We start from the raw sequence: 16,454 nt of genomic DNA, 5'->3' as shown, positions 1-16,454 counted from the left end.
TTTAGCTACTCACATGTAACACTACTCATTATTAACATAAATGGTGAATAAATAAATAAATACATAAATAAATACATACACTTAAAATGGTTACATGGCAGCATAAGGTCTGTAACAACCTTTGAAATTGTTGGTTGAATAGCAGTATACTTTGCTTCTGACAGTTGTTTGTGTAGCAGAGTAAAGTGCCTTACAGTTTTAAGGATGTCAGTTGCTTTACGATGCAGTTGTCTAGTGACTGCAGTATATGTAGCTGCACACTTTTCACTCATTTTCTAATAAATAGGCCCATATGCAAAGGACCTCATTATAAAAACATCTGACAGAGAAATGATGGAGAGGTGCATACTTATGAATTTACTCATTTTTGGAGCATATGCAGAGTACTTTGTATATTACACTTGTTTTAATGTTCGGGTATTACGATTCTAAATCTACACTGCGCATGCTGTTCTCAGAACTCCACAGTGTCAAGGGTTCCCGTTGAATGTTCAAGGACCATATGTGCAGTCTGTGTTATGAAGGCCTTTGAATTTTACACAGCTTACAAAAAGCTGTGATACTAATTGTGAGTATTTAAGTGTAATAACAGATAAAAGTTAAACCTGAAGTATTTCCTTTTCCAAAGTACAGCAGTTTCAAAGTTAGCATCTATAAGTAGCAAGAAGTGGGGGCTGCAGTCTCCCACAGAAGGATGAAAGAAAAAGCTTTTAATGTGCACCAGTGAGTTTCAGATGTCACTGTTATTTTACTAGGATTGCACATAATTTTTCTGTCTTTAGGCAAATAGTCTCTAATTTCTAACAGTTTGCTGTACTATCACAATTTAGATGTGCAGTCTGTATCAATATAATACATGTATGATCTCTTAGCTGCAGTTTCCGTTAACTTGAATATTTTTTACTGGTAATACTTTCTTGAAAATTAACTTATCTTGAATATATCTAGTATTGCAAGTTAATTTATTCAATTGTTTGCCCAATACAACAAGATACATGTAGACACAAAATGTATTTTTAATTGCTGTCAGTTTGCTAGTGGAGGTTCTGTTTACACATAAAGAATGTCTGAATTTACATATATCATTTCTAACTTTACAAAACACTCAAGATGCTTTCCTGAATACTGAAACAGGTATTCTGATACATTATATGGAACTAAAGTATGTAATTAGCAAGCAGATATATAATAAAATATATAACACGGTTTCACATACATTGTGAAGGTTTATATTATAAACAGTAGACTGTAAGGTCCACGTTTTCACACTAAAATATGGTAACACTATATCTTACTTCTCAGTGCACTAAAGCCACAATGATGCAGATGTACATTTTTTAGGTTCGTCCACCCCTTATAAACTTTCTAACCAAGAAAATATCCCTTCCAACATCCCTTTGGACCTACCTACCCTGTTAAAATCACAAACACTAACACAATTTGCTTTCACTGAAACTACCTTGTTATTATAATGAGTTAAATAAGTCATTAAAATGAAATATGTGAAACAATTTTAGTAGCATTTTAAATATCTGTGCACTCACACACAGGTATAATATGCAGCATTTAAAAATCAAATACTATAAACACATTACAAAATGAGTTGGAGAGGTCACTGAAGTTTACACTTTATTTTCATTACAGCAGAGGAAAATGTTCTTTTCAAATGACCTTAAAAGATGTTTTTAACTAAGAAGCCAAAAAAAAACATTATCCTTTGAGAGGTGTGGATAGAACTATCTTTATTTAGACGTTTGCCCCAGTTTAATTCTGAGCATATGATATATCAGACTTTTGATACTCAAATGAAACTCTTAAAAACAGAATTTGTTTTCTTCACATGTATATAGCTTTAAGTAGATTACTGTGTGGAGTGTGCTATTAAGAAGTATACTTTGCTTTTGACTGGGTTACAAAGTATTTCAGATCATTGGACAGCTATGTTCTTTCATTTTAATCATACAGTAAACTCTCAGTTAACCAGAACCCATGGGGATTGGTAGATGCCAGATAACTGTAGTTTCTGGTTGTTTGAAAGTTACTATTAAAAATAGGCCTGACTGATACTGTACCCTATACTATTTGTTTGGTTTGACTTATTCTCAGGTTGGGGAGAGAGGGAATTTACTCCTATCTTCCTTCTTAAAACTCTAAAACTCTAAAAACTTAAGGTATGTTTCTACAGGGAAAAGCAGAAAGTGCAACACATGAAAATTGTACTGTATTTCTTCTATATTTTTTTGCCGGTTGCTTGAGAGTGCCAGTTGCTTGAGTTCTGGTTAACTGAGATATTAATGTATACTATGCAGGTTGCACTGATGCAACAGATTTTGCATTAGATGAATTTTCGGAAGGGAATGAATTGTGAAAGTCAAATGTTTGCCGTTATCTTCTAACGTCAGTCTTTGATGATTTGCCATTAATTTGCCAGAACCATAATTTTATGAAAAATGGACCAAAAATATGAGGCAAAAAATCTGGACATTCTGCGAAAATTTGTACAATTAAGAGGTATACAGCATATTAAGGAAATGATAAAAATGAATTCTCCAACAAATGTAAAAAGAAGGTATGGAAAGAACATTACTCTATCCATCCATCCATCGTCCTTTTTCTCATTTTTGCTCATGGGGTTGGGGTGTCATTTTAACAGTGACAATCATCTGGAGCCATGGATCACACTGACAGGTGGCTAGCCCTGCCGTGGCTGTCCTTCCACACCGCACACTCACATGCACACTCATAAGTATAAATATTACCTGTAAATTTAATATATTTCTTGAAAACTGACTTAAAGCTACCATGCAGCCCTCATATTGTTCTTTTATTTAAACATGTTACAACCTTTAAACTTTGAAAAGCTAAATAATAGAATCTGAAAGCAAATACTTAAAATGGCTGATGAAAAGCTCTGCACACTTTACTGCACATACTTCACTTAATTAAAACCTATGAAGCATACAATGCAGTAGCTTGTAAACTAGAAAGAAACAGTCAAAGCATTAGAAACAATTCAGACCTCAAAAAGCCTTAAAATAATGCAAAATCTACATATCTAGTGATAGGAATCTCCCTCCCCTAAATCATCTCTGTACATCCACTACTTCATCAGTGAAAAGGATCTTTTTAGCCTTAATGTTGTGCAACATTGGAGATTTAATATTTGAAGAATCAGTGAGTTACAGAAAAAACTAACTGCAACATGGATGACGGATAGCTCTCTCTACCATCTTTGTTGCGGTGTGACAATTATTTCTATTGAATTCTTCTCTCCTTATTTTTGGATATGTCCATCTCAACTTTCTTTCATCTGGGCAAATAGGTACAGTACACAGCAATATATCAAACCATGTGATCTGGTTAGTGTCATCAACCAATCTGATAAGTTAACATTTACCAGTATAATCAACAGCTGTCGCACTGAGGGTTTGAACATTGACTGTGACCTGCGAGACCCAGGCCTGATTAGTTGGAAACAGCAGTGAAAGATTCGACTGGTGTCTGTGTGGTAAGGAATGGCTTAAATGTTGTCTCACTCATTCCATGAAGATGATGGCATTTCTGCCTAGTTATGGTCTTTGGCAAAGGCTGTTAGGGCCTAGTTTTTGCAGACAAAGATGAGGAAAGAAGCACAAGTTAACTGCTTAAAGAGGAGAATGTGTGCATGAAGTGCATTTACATCAAAGAATGCAGCACATGGGGTGGGATTAGGGATAGTCTAATGTAAAACACATGTCCCCCAATAACTAGATGGTGCCATGACAGGCAGCCTTATCTTTTCGCTGCTTTTCTGTGGAGACTAAAACAGATCAAAGACATGAAAGGTGAATGACATTAGGGTACATAAAATCAAGGATGAAAGCATTAAAATTGTAGAGGACATAGTTTATATATGTGAGGAATGTTTCTCATATTATTAGCTCTGAAGATAAAACTATTAACACTAGCAGACATTTCTTTTACCTTAACCATTATTTAACTTATCAATCTAGAAGGTAAACGTTGGATCTATCTTGACAGTAAATGTTGATAATACAACTCTTCATAGTAAATGATACTGCAATAAGATATGTCCAGATAGTCCACATTTATATACATGCACTTATTCATATCTATTCCTGTCTGTTTATGGGACACAGAGATGATTCAATGCATTTTAGTGAAAACAATAGTGTCAGAAAACATCCTAATCAAAATTTCGGATAGCATAAGCCCTTTGTGAGCAGCTAATACATTAGACCTGATGAATATTGTAATGTGCACTGTGAAATACCTGTGAAGTTATGTTTCTAGGCCAAGGATAATTTGAAATATTTTTTTATATAATGACAGTAGATAAAAACGTAATATTAAATGATAAAAAAATGTGATTTATTCGAAAGTTACATTTCAAAACAATGCAGCATGAAAAACATTTCACAGTCTTCCGATATTTTAAATTCTTTTAAGAACTCTGCAAGAGTTTGACAAGCTTGCACATTAGGAAACATCATAGCCATTAAGAAGTCTATAATGTAAGCAACCTAGAAATTGAAATTTTTGTGTGAGCAAGTTGGTTTAATTTATTCAGTCCAATCCTAGGACTGAAACTGCAAAAAAAAAAAATAAATAAATAAATAAATAAATAAATAAATAAATTGCTGGCCCTCTGTCAGGCTGATATTATAGATCTCTATGAAGACAGGTCAAAATGACCATTAAAGAGGATTTAAGTAGCCTGGACAGCAGTCAGTCAGCTGGTACATAATTTTCTGATATTACTCAAAGACTGCCTTTTAAACTGGCAGGCATCATTCTTAAGGAATTATTGCAAGACAGTAGTCTCTTTATCCATTTTAAAATTTTCAGTTGATTTTGGGCAGTTAATCCCACATCAGAAAATTTCTGATCCACATGGATCAGGACCACTGTCAGCTTGATAGAAATTATACACCTTTAATTTTAAGGATTTAACAGCTACAGTGCAACACAGTATTGTATTATGCTTGCACATTATACCACAGAGCTTCCTAATAGGTAAACCACAGTATCCATGTAAATGCAACCTTATGTCACCTATGTTTCTTTGCAGTTTTGCATTCTCTGTTTCCACTTCCTGTACATCAGTAAAACCATTAATAACCAGTCCAGCTCTGGATTTCTACTTTCTAGTCATTGCTTTCTAAGCTAACGGCATTATTAGTATTTACTACTGCTTGCTCATTTTTGACATCTGTAATAGTTTTTCATATCCTAAAAAAAATAAGTAATTTTATAAACATCACAGTCTTTTCAAACACATTTTTTCAACAACTTTTCAAATTCTGACATATATGCATGCAGGATTTAGTACCATTTTATTTTTATTTTTTTTTTTTTTTTATTAAAGACACCTGGACACAAGTTTTCAGGAGCAGCCCATGAGTACTGTCAAGCTAGATGATAGAGTTGTGCAGTCAGCAAATGGATGTGGAAGTGATCAAATAATGTATCCAATCAACTCTCAACTAGCTAATAATATAGCTTAGTCCTTAATCTCTCTTGCTAACTAACTTTTTTTTTTTGCTGACATATAATATATTATTGCAATCATTGTATTCCTTTTCTGTGGCTTTACCTCAAGTTTTGTTTTGGCTTTCAAGTCCCAGTTTAGTCCTGAAATACTTAGACTGAATGGGGAAAGATCTGACTTGTATATACTAAGTCTGAGATGCCACTTCTCAGAATACTCCTTTTTCTCCAAGGTATGGTGAGCTCTGAGTTGGTGTATATAAGTACAGGAGGTGTGGGGTCTTGCCCACCCTTGCAAAAATAAGTTTAAAAGAGAAGAATGATTTTTGAGATTTCCTCCTCTTTTGAGATTTCTTCTTTGTGTTTTTGGTCTTTTTTTTCAGCTTTTTTTGGGGGCACTTAGCTTTTCGAATGCCAACATTTCAATTGCTAGCCCTGCGAATACTCTTCTTATTAGAATTTTTGTCATCAGCAGGTCACAACCAGCTTCCCTTAGCAGCACTATTTTAGATGATGCTCTCAGCAGTGATTCACTTAATCCCAAAATTCAGAATACTCAACTCCCCTTAAGATTAAGTTACAGGGAATTATTTAAACCAAATCTCCAATGTCTTCAATAGATTAGCCTTGTTACCCTCAATTTCTAGTTCCATAGTCCCTTTTATCCAGGACATGTATATTACTGTATGCAATAAGCATAAGCATACCCAATCAAACTTTCATGGCCTTGTCATGTAAGATCTGTATTGTGTTCCCGGTGCCTGTTGCATCACATAAAAAATATATCTTCTCAACATACAGTATAACAAAAAGTAAGCTAGAAAAATAGATTATATAAAGTTACTGAGGTAGTATGAAAATAAAATAATGCTTGAATTCCCAAGTTGCTAACCAATTATTTTATTTTCCATCTCGTAAAGTAAAATTCAATTTCCTCATTAATGCCTCACATTGCATCTTGTTAACTGAGTCTTAAAGTGTGCCACCTAGCCAACTCCAGGTATTTAATATGGAAAACCTCCCACAGGAAGCCATACTATTGTTGTAGTTTCAGTACTGATAAATAACTTAAGTACATCACTCTAATGTTAGTCTGTTAAGCTGTGTGTAAAAACCTAATTTCTCTAGATCTGAAAAGGGAATATGTAAGTCCTGCTTGGTGCTTATAAAGTTTTAAGTTCCAAAAACACACCCCTGCACGTAAGGCTGATGCACAGACCCAAAAATGTCAGGAATTTCAAAAAAGCAAAGCCAGCACCATCAGAGTGCATGTGTGTTTGTGTGTGTGTCTATATATATATATATATATATATATATATATATATATATATATATATATATATATATATATATGTTCCTTTTATTGTGGCCACACCATGATAAAAATCAGACCAGCTTCAGCATCCAAGCCTTCAGCAGTGATAAAATACAAGGCACAAGTCCCACTACTTATACCATGATTAATTATCATCAATTAAACAATCATTCATATTTAAAGAAACAGCCATCCTTTTCTCCAAAACCATATTTATTACATATGGTCATTTAAGCCTTGGGAGAATAAACCCCCAAGTTTAATGATCTAACCCTTCTCTTTTTTGTTTAATATAGCATGCCATCCCAATTTATTCATCCTATTCCCCTAAACTTTATCAATAACCATAAAATAATATTTCACATTATTATGTTTCAATGTATGTTTGTATAAAGCATTCGACATACACTTTGTACAAATATCACTCAAGTGTTCAGATATACGTACCCCATATAGGCCTCGAGGTCTGCCCAACATAAAAGGCATTGTATGAGCAAGTTACCAAGTATACCAGCCAATCTGACCCACAATTAGCAAAAAATCCCATATCATAAACCTTACTAGTGTTCTTACTGGAAAATTGTTTAGTTTTTAACATGTATTTGCAAAATGAACAATGTCCACATGGGTATGAGCCAAAAACTTTTTCACCACTCAAGGTGATGATGTACATTATTTCGATTTCTATAACCACATTTATAATGGTTAAAGTGGGAAACTAAGGTTCGCCCTCTTCTATCAGAGAATTGACATCTGGGCATGAGTAAACCAGATAATTGATCACTGGCTAACAGAATGTTCCAATTTTTATTTATAACCTCCCTAATGATATTAATATTTCGGCCATATGTCGTAACAAATCTAATAACATCCCCATTAGCCTGCTTCTTATGATGATATACAAGTGTCTCCAATTAGTTTTTATCCACTACCCATCTCTTGGCTGACCTGATGTTACAGGGATGATATCTCCTAACCATAAACCTTTCAGTAAGATCCTCCTCAAAATGCCTATAGACATCGAGAGAAGAACAAATTCTCTTAACTCTCAAAAACTGAGACTTGGGTATATTTTCTATAATGTGGTGGGGGTGCAGACTCATGGCAAATAAATTATTATACTGTGGATATTTGCGCTATATCTGGGATGCCAAAATATTGTCACTATTCCTTGTGACTGTCACATCTAAAAAATTAATCTGCTGTATATCCACATTCAAAGTAAATTTGATTCCCCATTTGTTTTCGTTCAAATACTGAACGAATTCAAGCAAATAGTCTGCCCCACCCTGACACACCAACCAGCAGTCATCCAAAAATCTTCTCCAGATGTCTATATCAGGCAAATATATATTATGCACACTGTCATAAATCATCAGATCCTCTAAGTAGCCCATAAACAAATCAGCATATATAGGGGCAAAAGATGCCCCCATAGCTGTTCCCTGGATCTGCCAATAGCACTCACCAAGAAAAAAAAAACATTTTTGGTCAACACATGCTCCACCATGCACAATAACAGGGTATTAAAACCCGGAGGATAAATATCCGCCTTATCCAACCAATATTTAACAGCCTCTATTTCAGCCCAATGTGGAATACTTGTATATAATGCCGTTACATCTAATGTGCATAGTAACCAATGGCAGAATAACGTTTCATTGTAAAATACCATTGCCTGCATGCATTTATGGCTGTATTCAATTTATTTTTCTAAGTGTAAATGAACAGAATATAACGCAGAGGACGGAACAAGTTTGTTTACAGACACTACAAAATACTAATGTCATCATTAAATGTAAAAATTCTTTTTGTTGTCTTAATATTGTAGATTTTTATTTATTTATTTTACAGAACTGCTGTTGTTCATGATACTGAGTTGAGATGACAGGTGGATAATTAACAAGAATTCATGCCTAGTTTTATAAATTACCAATGAGCAATAGATACATTACCAAAACAATAATGGAAGATGCTTTTATATTTCACGTGGAAATGATCATGTTACTAATACTGAACACATCTGAGTTTATTTCTGTAAATGATAACATTTTTAATTTAGTTGTTTAATTTTATAGCAGTTTTGCTAAGCATATGTTTATCAGTATAACTATTTAAATAGTGACATTTTAATTTTTTAGATTCCACCCAAACCATCATCAAGCCTTCTTCCTAAAAACTTATCAACCTACTTGCTCCTCCTCGGGCTGAGAGCCAGTCATTAATTCTCTGACCAGGGTGAGAGCTCTAGACTCACTTTTTCTCTTGTTCAGGTCAAAAGGCCATAGGATGCTTCATTAGTCAGCCAGGCATCAAGAGTAGGTCATCATATGTGCGAGGTTCGTCTCTACCCCTGACCCCAAGCCCTCTCTATGGTGACTGTGACTTCAATAATCATTCCCGTCTTGTGGTGATGAATATTTACATCACACATGCATGTCCTATAAACCCAGCTGCTGTGCAACACAAATTTCATTTCTAACTGTAGCTCTGCGGGCTTCATCTCCACACTCCTATTGTAGTTGACATTGTAGTGGGCCAGAGAACCTTCCTTCCCTGAGAAGGGTAAGCTGGGATAGACCACCCAATTCCACGCTATTGCCTGCATCTTCTAGCTTCCAGTGTCACTAGCCAAACACAGGTTTTCTGGAGTGCAGTTAGGGCTTTATTCCTCTATGCCATAAGGCTAGGCATTCCTGATGATTATTTTTTATGTGACATTTTTTCTCTGCTAAATGTGGCAGAGCTCTTTTTGAAGTTGAAGTTCCCCATGCTTATCTTACTGAACAGAAAGAACTTATAAGTAAAAGTAAAAGTTAGCACTTTTGTTAAGAGCAAAACGTGTTTTTCTGAAAAATATCTATTTTCTGTGTTTTGCTGGCAGAGATATACCCCTGCATCTCTCCAGTTAAATGTAATGAACTCGCAGGTCACTTTTTTTCAGCACAAGAGGATTTATCACATTTTAGTGACTTTGGTGACACACACAGGCCCTGAAATGCTACCAAACTTTCAATGAAATTGACAGCTGTAAAAGACCCAGTAGCACTCTGAAGCATTTTCTCTACTGAGCCCGAGTCTGAAGCACCAGTGACCACCTGGATTATAGCACAGTAATGTGCCCCATTTATTGATTAATGAATCTTGTAGGTATATGCCAGATTTTAAAGGAAAGGTAGAGTTTACTTATGGTTGGGTTGCTACATGTTGACTGTAATCCTGAGAACTGATAAGAAACAAAATATAACCAAAGACGTATGCCTCTTTGAGTTAGAAAAATAAAGATAGTCTACTGTGAAAATGCTCCAATATTATTTTTATCTAAGTGAGTATTTTGTAAAATGGGCTATCAAAATCTAAAGATACAAGTGTATGTTGAAATGTGTGAATATAGTGAAGGTGTTCATTTTCTTAATGTTAACAAGAACTATTGTCAATATTAAAATTCTACTTTGATCCTACCATAGCGTGACATACGTGCAAGGGCAATTTGAACAACCATTCATTTGGACCCAGAGCTATATATTAATCAGGCTCATCTGTCTCCTTATCTGTTGATTGGCATGTGTGTATATGTCTTAGTATGCCTGCCTGTTAAGTGAAGGATTGAAAATGGTAGAAACACATGGATCAAAGATTCCTGTCCATGTTTAAGTCAGAATAATAGATAAGATGGTGCATTATTAGAAAAATGCAATAAGCCAATTCATGTCCTTTGCAGTAACAGTGGCAGCCTCTGTTTATTTATTGAACAAGGTGACCATAAATGTTATTCACACTAGAGCGAGTGATTCAACTGGGCTTTATTTGAAATTACTGCCTTGTGCTAGTAGTGAAACAGAAGGAAAAGAGTGCAAGCTGCTAATCTGTTTTGATACACTTACTTCTGTAAAACATTGCCAGCTTATAGAATTCCACTATGACTTTTAGTATCACATTATAAACTATGACTTTTAGTATCACATTACAATAAATGAGAAATAAAGTCCCAAAAATAGGCCATATCATAATGATACAGAAAACAATGAAGTCATATAACACTACCAACCCATGAAAACAGCTATATGATGTAAAACAGCCTGCCAAGTATAAAGCACTACTAGAGAAGAATAAAACTGTAAAAAAAGAATATTGATTCATTAATTTTACTGTTTATCTTCTGTTTACTCCCTACAGTAAGTACATGATTTCTGTAGCAGTCTCATTCTCCACAACTACTGACATAAATACATACATACTCCTAGATCATAGCAACTTCTAAAAAACGCACAATCCCATAATCCTATATTAAGTTTATAATCAGACTGAATACTTCCAAACTTCACAACAAACTGTTATTTGCCATTCATGGTCACCTAGATCTGCTGCAGTTTTACATGTCTCATCCCATCGCCAAGATCCCATTCTACAGTAGTTGAAGACAAGTTTAATACAAGTGATTATTTGGTTATTGTTGTGAAAAGAAAAGTTTAAAGACAAAACCATTAAAGTATTAGTTATATTAATACAATGAAATACATGCACAATGCAACAGCTGTTTCTAGTTACATCATAAGGGAGATTTACCATATAGTAAAATATATATGCAGTTGTGGTATTAACGGATACATAACATGAATGCTGAAACTTGAATATATTACATAGCAATATTCGTTTTCAGTTACAGTGAAACATATTTAACTCAATGATGTGAAACTCTTAACTGGAATTAGATTTGTAAAAGGAATAACAAGAATGTATCATTCATGCTGCAGTAACAAAAGATTAAACAGAAATGGGAAAATACCAATATAGATCAGGATGACAACTGACAAGCGACTTTTGCATCTATTGAGATATGTTGTTTATCCTTTTACAAAGGACTAGAAAATAAATCAAATCCACCACAGAAACAAAATGACCTATCTAACTTGAAATCTGAGAAATGTTAGCCTAATATAAAACTAAACTCTGCTGAAAAGGTATGTTGTAAAACTTTATTTAAAGCCAGGTATAACAACCAACCTAATATAAAGCCAGGTTTTATATTCCTGTTAAAAAAACTCTGTAGTTGATTATTAATACAAACTACTCTTGATAAAGCAGCCACTCAGAAACATATTTTGTTAGTTATCACCAGACTGACTGTGCTACATTCTTAATCATTGCCCAAGTCTTAATCGAGTTCTTTAATGAGGTAACAAACATTTGTTTGTGTGTGTGTGTGTGTGTGTGTGTGTGTGTGTGTGTATGTGTTCGTGCAGACTCATTGGTCTGTGTGTGTCTGTATGCATGCATATTGTGTGTGGGTCCTTTTTATGTAAGCTAGTATGAGTGATGTATGTGCATGTATACTTGTCTGTATGTAAATACGTCTGAATTGCCGTATGTGTACATGTGTGCATTACCTGCGCATTTGTGTGTGTGTGTGTGTGTATGTGTGTGTGTGTATATGCAAGCATGTTGTGTTTGAGTCCTTGGGGGTACTTTAGTATGTAAATGTTTGTGTGTGTGTGTGTGTGTGTGTAGTTGGTAAGGATGTTATGAGAGTGAGAACAGGAAAAGAGGAAGAAACAGAATATGTCACAATTAATGACTATTAATTTAAAAAAAAATCTAAATAACATCCTAATTTTAGTATTTCTACTGCAGTGAAAAATAGTTCAAAAGTCATCAAATTCCAGAAGAGCTCATTTTGTTTGTACTTACTGCTAAAATTAGGAAAGAAAGGGATTTTCTGCCAGGCATGCAAACCATGGCAATCTTCATGCAAATTGTTGCTGGTTAATGCTGGTGATATGCTTTAGTTCCTTTTCTTGTTGGCTCAAATGCAATACCCTTACAAGATGAAGCTCTGTAATGTCTCCTGTGATCTTTGTGGAATGCTTTGTAAAGATTGGGCATGCTGTTTTAAAAGAGCCTTTTTTCCACGCCCTCACTAAAGAGGTTAAACACTGCCATCATCTAGCTGTGACATAATCATTGCTTCCGGGCTAAAGAAAAAAAAAAACAGATCTGAGAAACACACCTAGACACTACCATGGCAACGGGTGTGGCACTTTTAAGCTACAGGGCTAGAGTTACACAGATTCTTAACTTAGCTTTCTCTCAGAATTATACATAAACAAACATCATGGAAAGAAGCAACTTGCAAGATGATACAGTATAACCTATATATTCTAAGGAAGTCACTGCTTCCTCGAACAGAGTTAGTTATCACAGTACAAGATATCTGGGGTCGCAATTTTTCTTGTTTGTTTTCTTGTTTTGTGAGAACATCTGTATTCCAGGCATAAGTCTTCTGAAAAAAATACCATGTATGTAATTCATTTTATCTTGCCACCTAATATCTTAAAATGGTTTCTGTTTTGAATGGAACATTCACTTGACAATCAGTCCCACTATACTGTTTTGTCATTGATTTTATTCATTGTTACTTACTTCACTTTACTGATCAGAGAGATGGCAGACCACATTAGGGTTAGCCTGTAACATGTTTTCATTTGTATCCCAAGTTGGTATTTATATTGACTTAAGGAAGGTAGGAGAATTTCATCAGAAAACTGGAAGTAGTTTTTATAATTGACTAACTCTTTTGGTAAATGTCTGATCTTTAGCATCCACGTGAACAACAAGCATATTAGACAAATACAAACTATTTTTAATGTCTTACCCCAAGGATGTTAGACTGTAATTCAGGTATTGAAATATGAAATTACTTCATGACAGCATTTAATCAGCATATCACATTGAGTAAAGCTGTCAACATAAATTAAAATACTTTCAAAATAAATAAATAAATATGGCCTAGAAGGTATGAGGTGAGGGTTCAGAGTCAGCTCACATTGTCAAACAGTTGTTGAAGGGATGATATTTGTAGCAAAGATGAGAATACAGAGTTTATCTTTTCTGCAAAGGAAGGCTACAATACATTCATATGCCTTATTGTCAGCTATCACAAAAGCTGGAATGTGTTAAAAATGTACAAGATTTAGAGTGATATCCCTACAGCCATATCATTAGCAGAGTTGTGGAAGGGTAAAATCAAGTAAATACTGACTTCAAGAGCTAACATTGAAATTTGGGGTAGAGGATTACAGTAACTGGTGCAAACACAATATTAGAAAATATTAATAGTTGACAGTTTAATGGCAGGTTTTTGAGCATCATATTCTACTTCGACTCTACATCTTAAAATGTGAAAGTGAACACAAATAGATGCTGCTTCTGTCCTCCAGACCATCTCACCTGTTTCTATGTCTACAAAAACAGGCACCTAAAATCAGACTACAGTAAATTTTTTAATGGATAGACAAGGCAATTAGCCTATTGAATCCAGCATTTAAGTGTGTATTAACGTAGTATCTCCCAATACATTTGTCTGAAAATAACAGGAGACAATTAACCTATTAAATCTGATCTTTAAGTGCATATTAACATAGTACATCTACATTCATTCCTTTCCTCTCACTTTTTCTCTGTCACATGCCATTTTAAGTGCCTGGAGGGATTCCCTCTCAGTTTCCATCCTGATAATTGATCCCATGGGTTCACAACCCTTTCTATAAATAAGAAATTTCAGAAATGCTGGAAGCATTTGGTCATGACAATTGGGTACCTCTACCCCATTTTCCCTGAGCCTTCATGTTTAGGATGAACTTCTTATGCCTCTTATTATGACATTATATACCCATAGTACTGAAATTTGTGTCCGGTCCCTAGTGAGAAAAGTACCAGCTCCTTTAGTTTTTGTTCTTTCTTGTTCCACACAGTTCTGAACACCCTCCTCATAAGTTGGCTTTCCTCTCGAGTCCTTTAAAAACAGTTTGATATCCCTGTCTTTATTTATTTTATTTATTTTACATTTGTTTACTGGGAAAGTCCATCTGGACACATGTCCTTTTTCAGCAGTGACCTGGGGAGATCAAAACATCCATAATACTAAGCACATAATCAAATACATAATCAAAAGGGATTGGCAATACATAAGAGGAAATGAACAACATATCACATTACCTGTAAAACATACTATGAAACAAGTAAGACTGGTTTGCAGCAGTCAGCCAAAAATGAAACAAATGCACAATAACTTTAATTAGTAACTATAGATGAAATAGCATATGAGCATGTAGAAGACATTTCAGTAAGGAGGTAACACTGCAAGGAGGTCAGTAAATCAGGAAGAATAGTGAGTGCCTTTGTACTATCATGGAGAGGTACAGTTACAAAGCCATGAATTATTAAGGTGATTTTTCAATACCTTTTTAAAGATGGTCAAGGAGGTAGTGCAGGATATGTTGGATGGTAGAGTACTCCAGATTTTAGGGATAACATTTGAAAGAAGAGATTCACCTGCCTTGTTGTTGGCTTTAGCTCTGTCAAGAAAAATTTTTTGACTAGAGCATAGGGTTCTAGTACTAGTGTATGGCAATAACAGGTTTTGATGTGTAGGAGTGTTATTGAGTTGGTGTAGTAGTTTACGGGCAACTATAAGTTGGTTATAGAGTAAAATTTGAGGGAGCTCTAACTAATCAAGCTTTTTCAAAACCTTATAGTTGTGTGTCCTTTTAGGGGAATTAGTTACAAACCTAGCTATCTTGTTATAACATGCTTCCAGTTTTGCTAACTTATTTTTTGAGGTTAATGAAACTTGAGAGGCATAGAGAAGTATGGACAGGAGGTGTGTCTGGGCTATAGAGGACTTAGTATCATTTGTAAGAAAGTGATTGTTGTGATAGAGAATCCCTAGTTTGTTATGCACCTCCTTAGTAGTCTGTGAAATATGGATGTCAAACTTGATGTTACTGTCAATTTCAACACTCAGGAGCTTGGTTTGGGCTGTTGTTGAGATAATAGTTTTGTTTAGTGATGTTATTGTGAAATTGGGAGAGGGAACTGTGGGTTTTATGGGGTGGAATACCATGTTTAGTTTTGTTTGGATTCAGGATCAGTTGAGAATTTGTGATCCAGGCTTCCACTGCTGAAAAGGTATCTTGAGTCTGAGACTGTAATAGTTCTAAGATGGAGTTTGCAGAAATTAGTGTGGAATCATTGGCGTATTGGAAGATGGAGGCCTGTTGGGTGGCAGTATGGAGGTTATTGGTGAAAAGAGAGAACAGGAGGGGTCCAAGGATGGATCGCTGAAGAACCTCTAGATTGACAGACAGAAGGGGAGAGAGTTCTTGCTGCCAAAAGACAGCTAGTTTACATTCTTGTAGATATCTTTGGAACCATGTGAGAGTGGACTGACTGAGATTTAAAGCAGCAAGGACTGAAATTGATTTTGTATGTGACACCATATCAAAAGCCTTAGAAAGGTCTAGTAATATTGCTGAAACATACTTGCCATTGTTTCTATGGGAGTTCACTGTGTTGGTGAAGACAGTAGAGCAGTGGTGGTGCTGTGTGAAGGATGGAAGCCATGTTGTGTACTGAATAATAGTTTGTGATTGAGGAGGAAGGATAGGAGTTGTTTATGGATGCATCTTTCTAAAATTTTTGATAGTGGATAGTATGGCAATAGGGTGGTAGTTGGTCAGTTCAGTAGAATGGCCACCTTTCTGGGGTGGAATAACGTGGAACATTTTCCAGACATCTGGAACTATGTTTTCAGTTAGTGACCTGTTAATGAGGATGGATATTGGATAGGCTATGGCTTTTGCAGCTATGC

General features: G+C 35.1%; 1 protein-coding gene across 1 annotated transcript in view; it reads right to left on the bottom strand.

Annotated features, from left to right (window-relative positions):
• LOC122796734 (desmoglein-2-like) overlaps nucleotides 1-12,672 on the bottom strand; it is a 273,226-nt gene extending 260,554 nt beyond the window's left edge. The window contains exon 1 of the mRNA XM_044065443.1: nucleotides 12,494-12,672. Coding sequence (XP_043921378.1) covers nucleotides 12,494-12,553 — 60 coding nt within the window. The 5' untranslated portion in view covers nucleotides 12,554-12,672. The remainder of the gene's footprint in view (nucleotides 1-12,493) is intronic.
• Nucleotides 12,673-16,454: the final 3,782 nt, after the last annotated feature.

Source organism: Protopterus annectens, chromosome 3.part0, assembly GCF_019279795.1.
Source record: "Protopterus annectens isolate FY-2018-M chromosome 3.part0, PAN1.0, whole genome shotgun sequence".
Lineage (NCBI taxonomy): Eukaryota > Metazoa > Chordata > Ceratodontiformes > Protopteridae > Protopterus > Protopterus annectens.
Note: the sequence above shows the minus strand (reverse complement) of the source record. Positions and strands in the feature narration are given on the sequence as shown.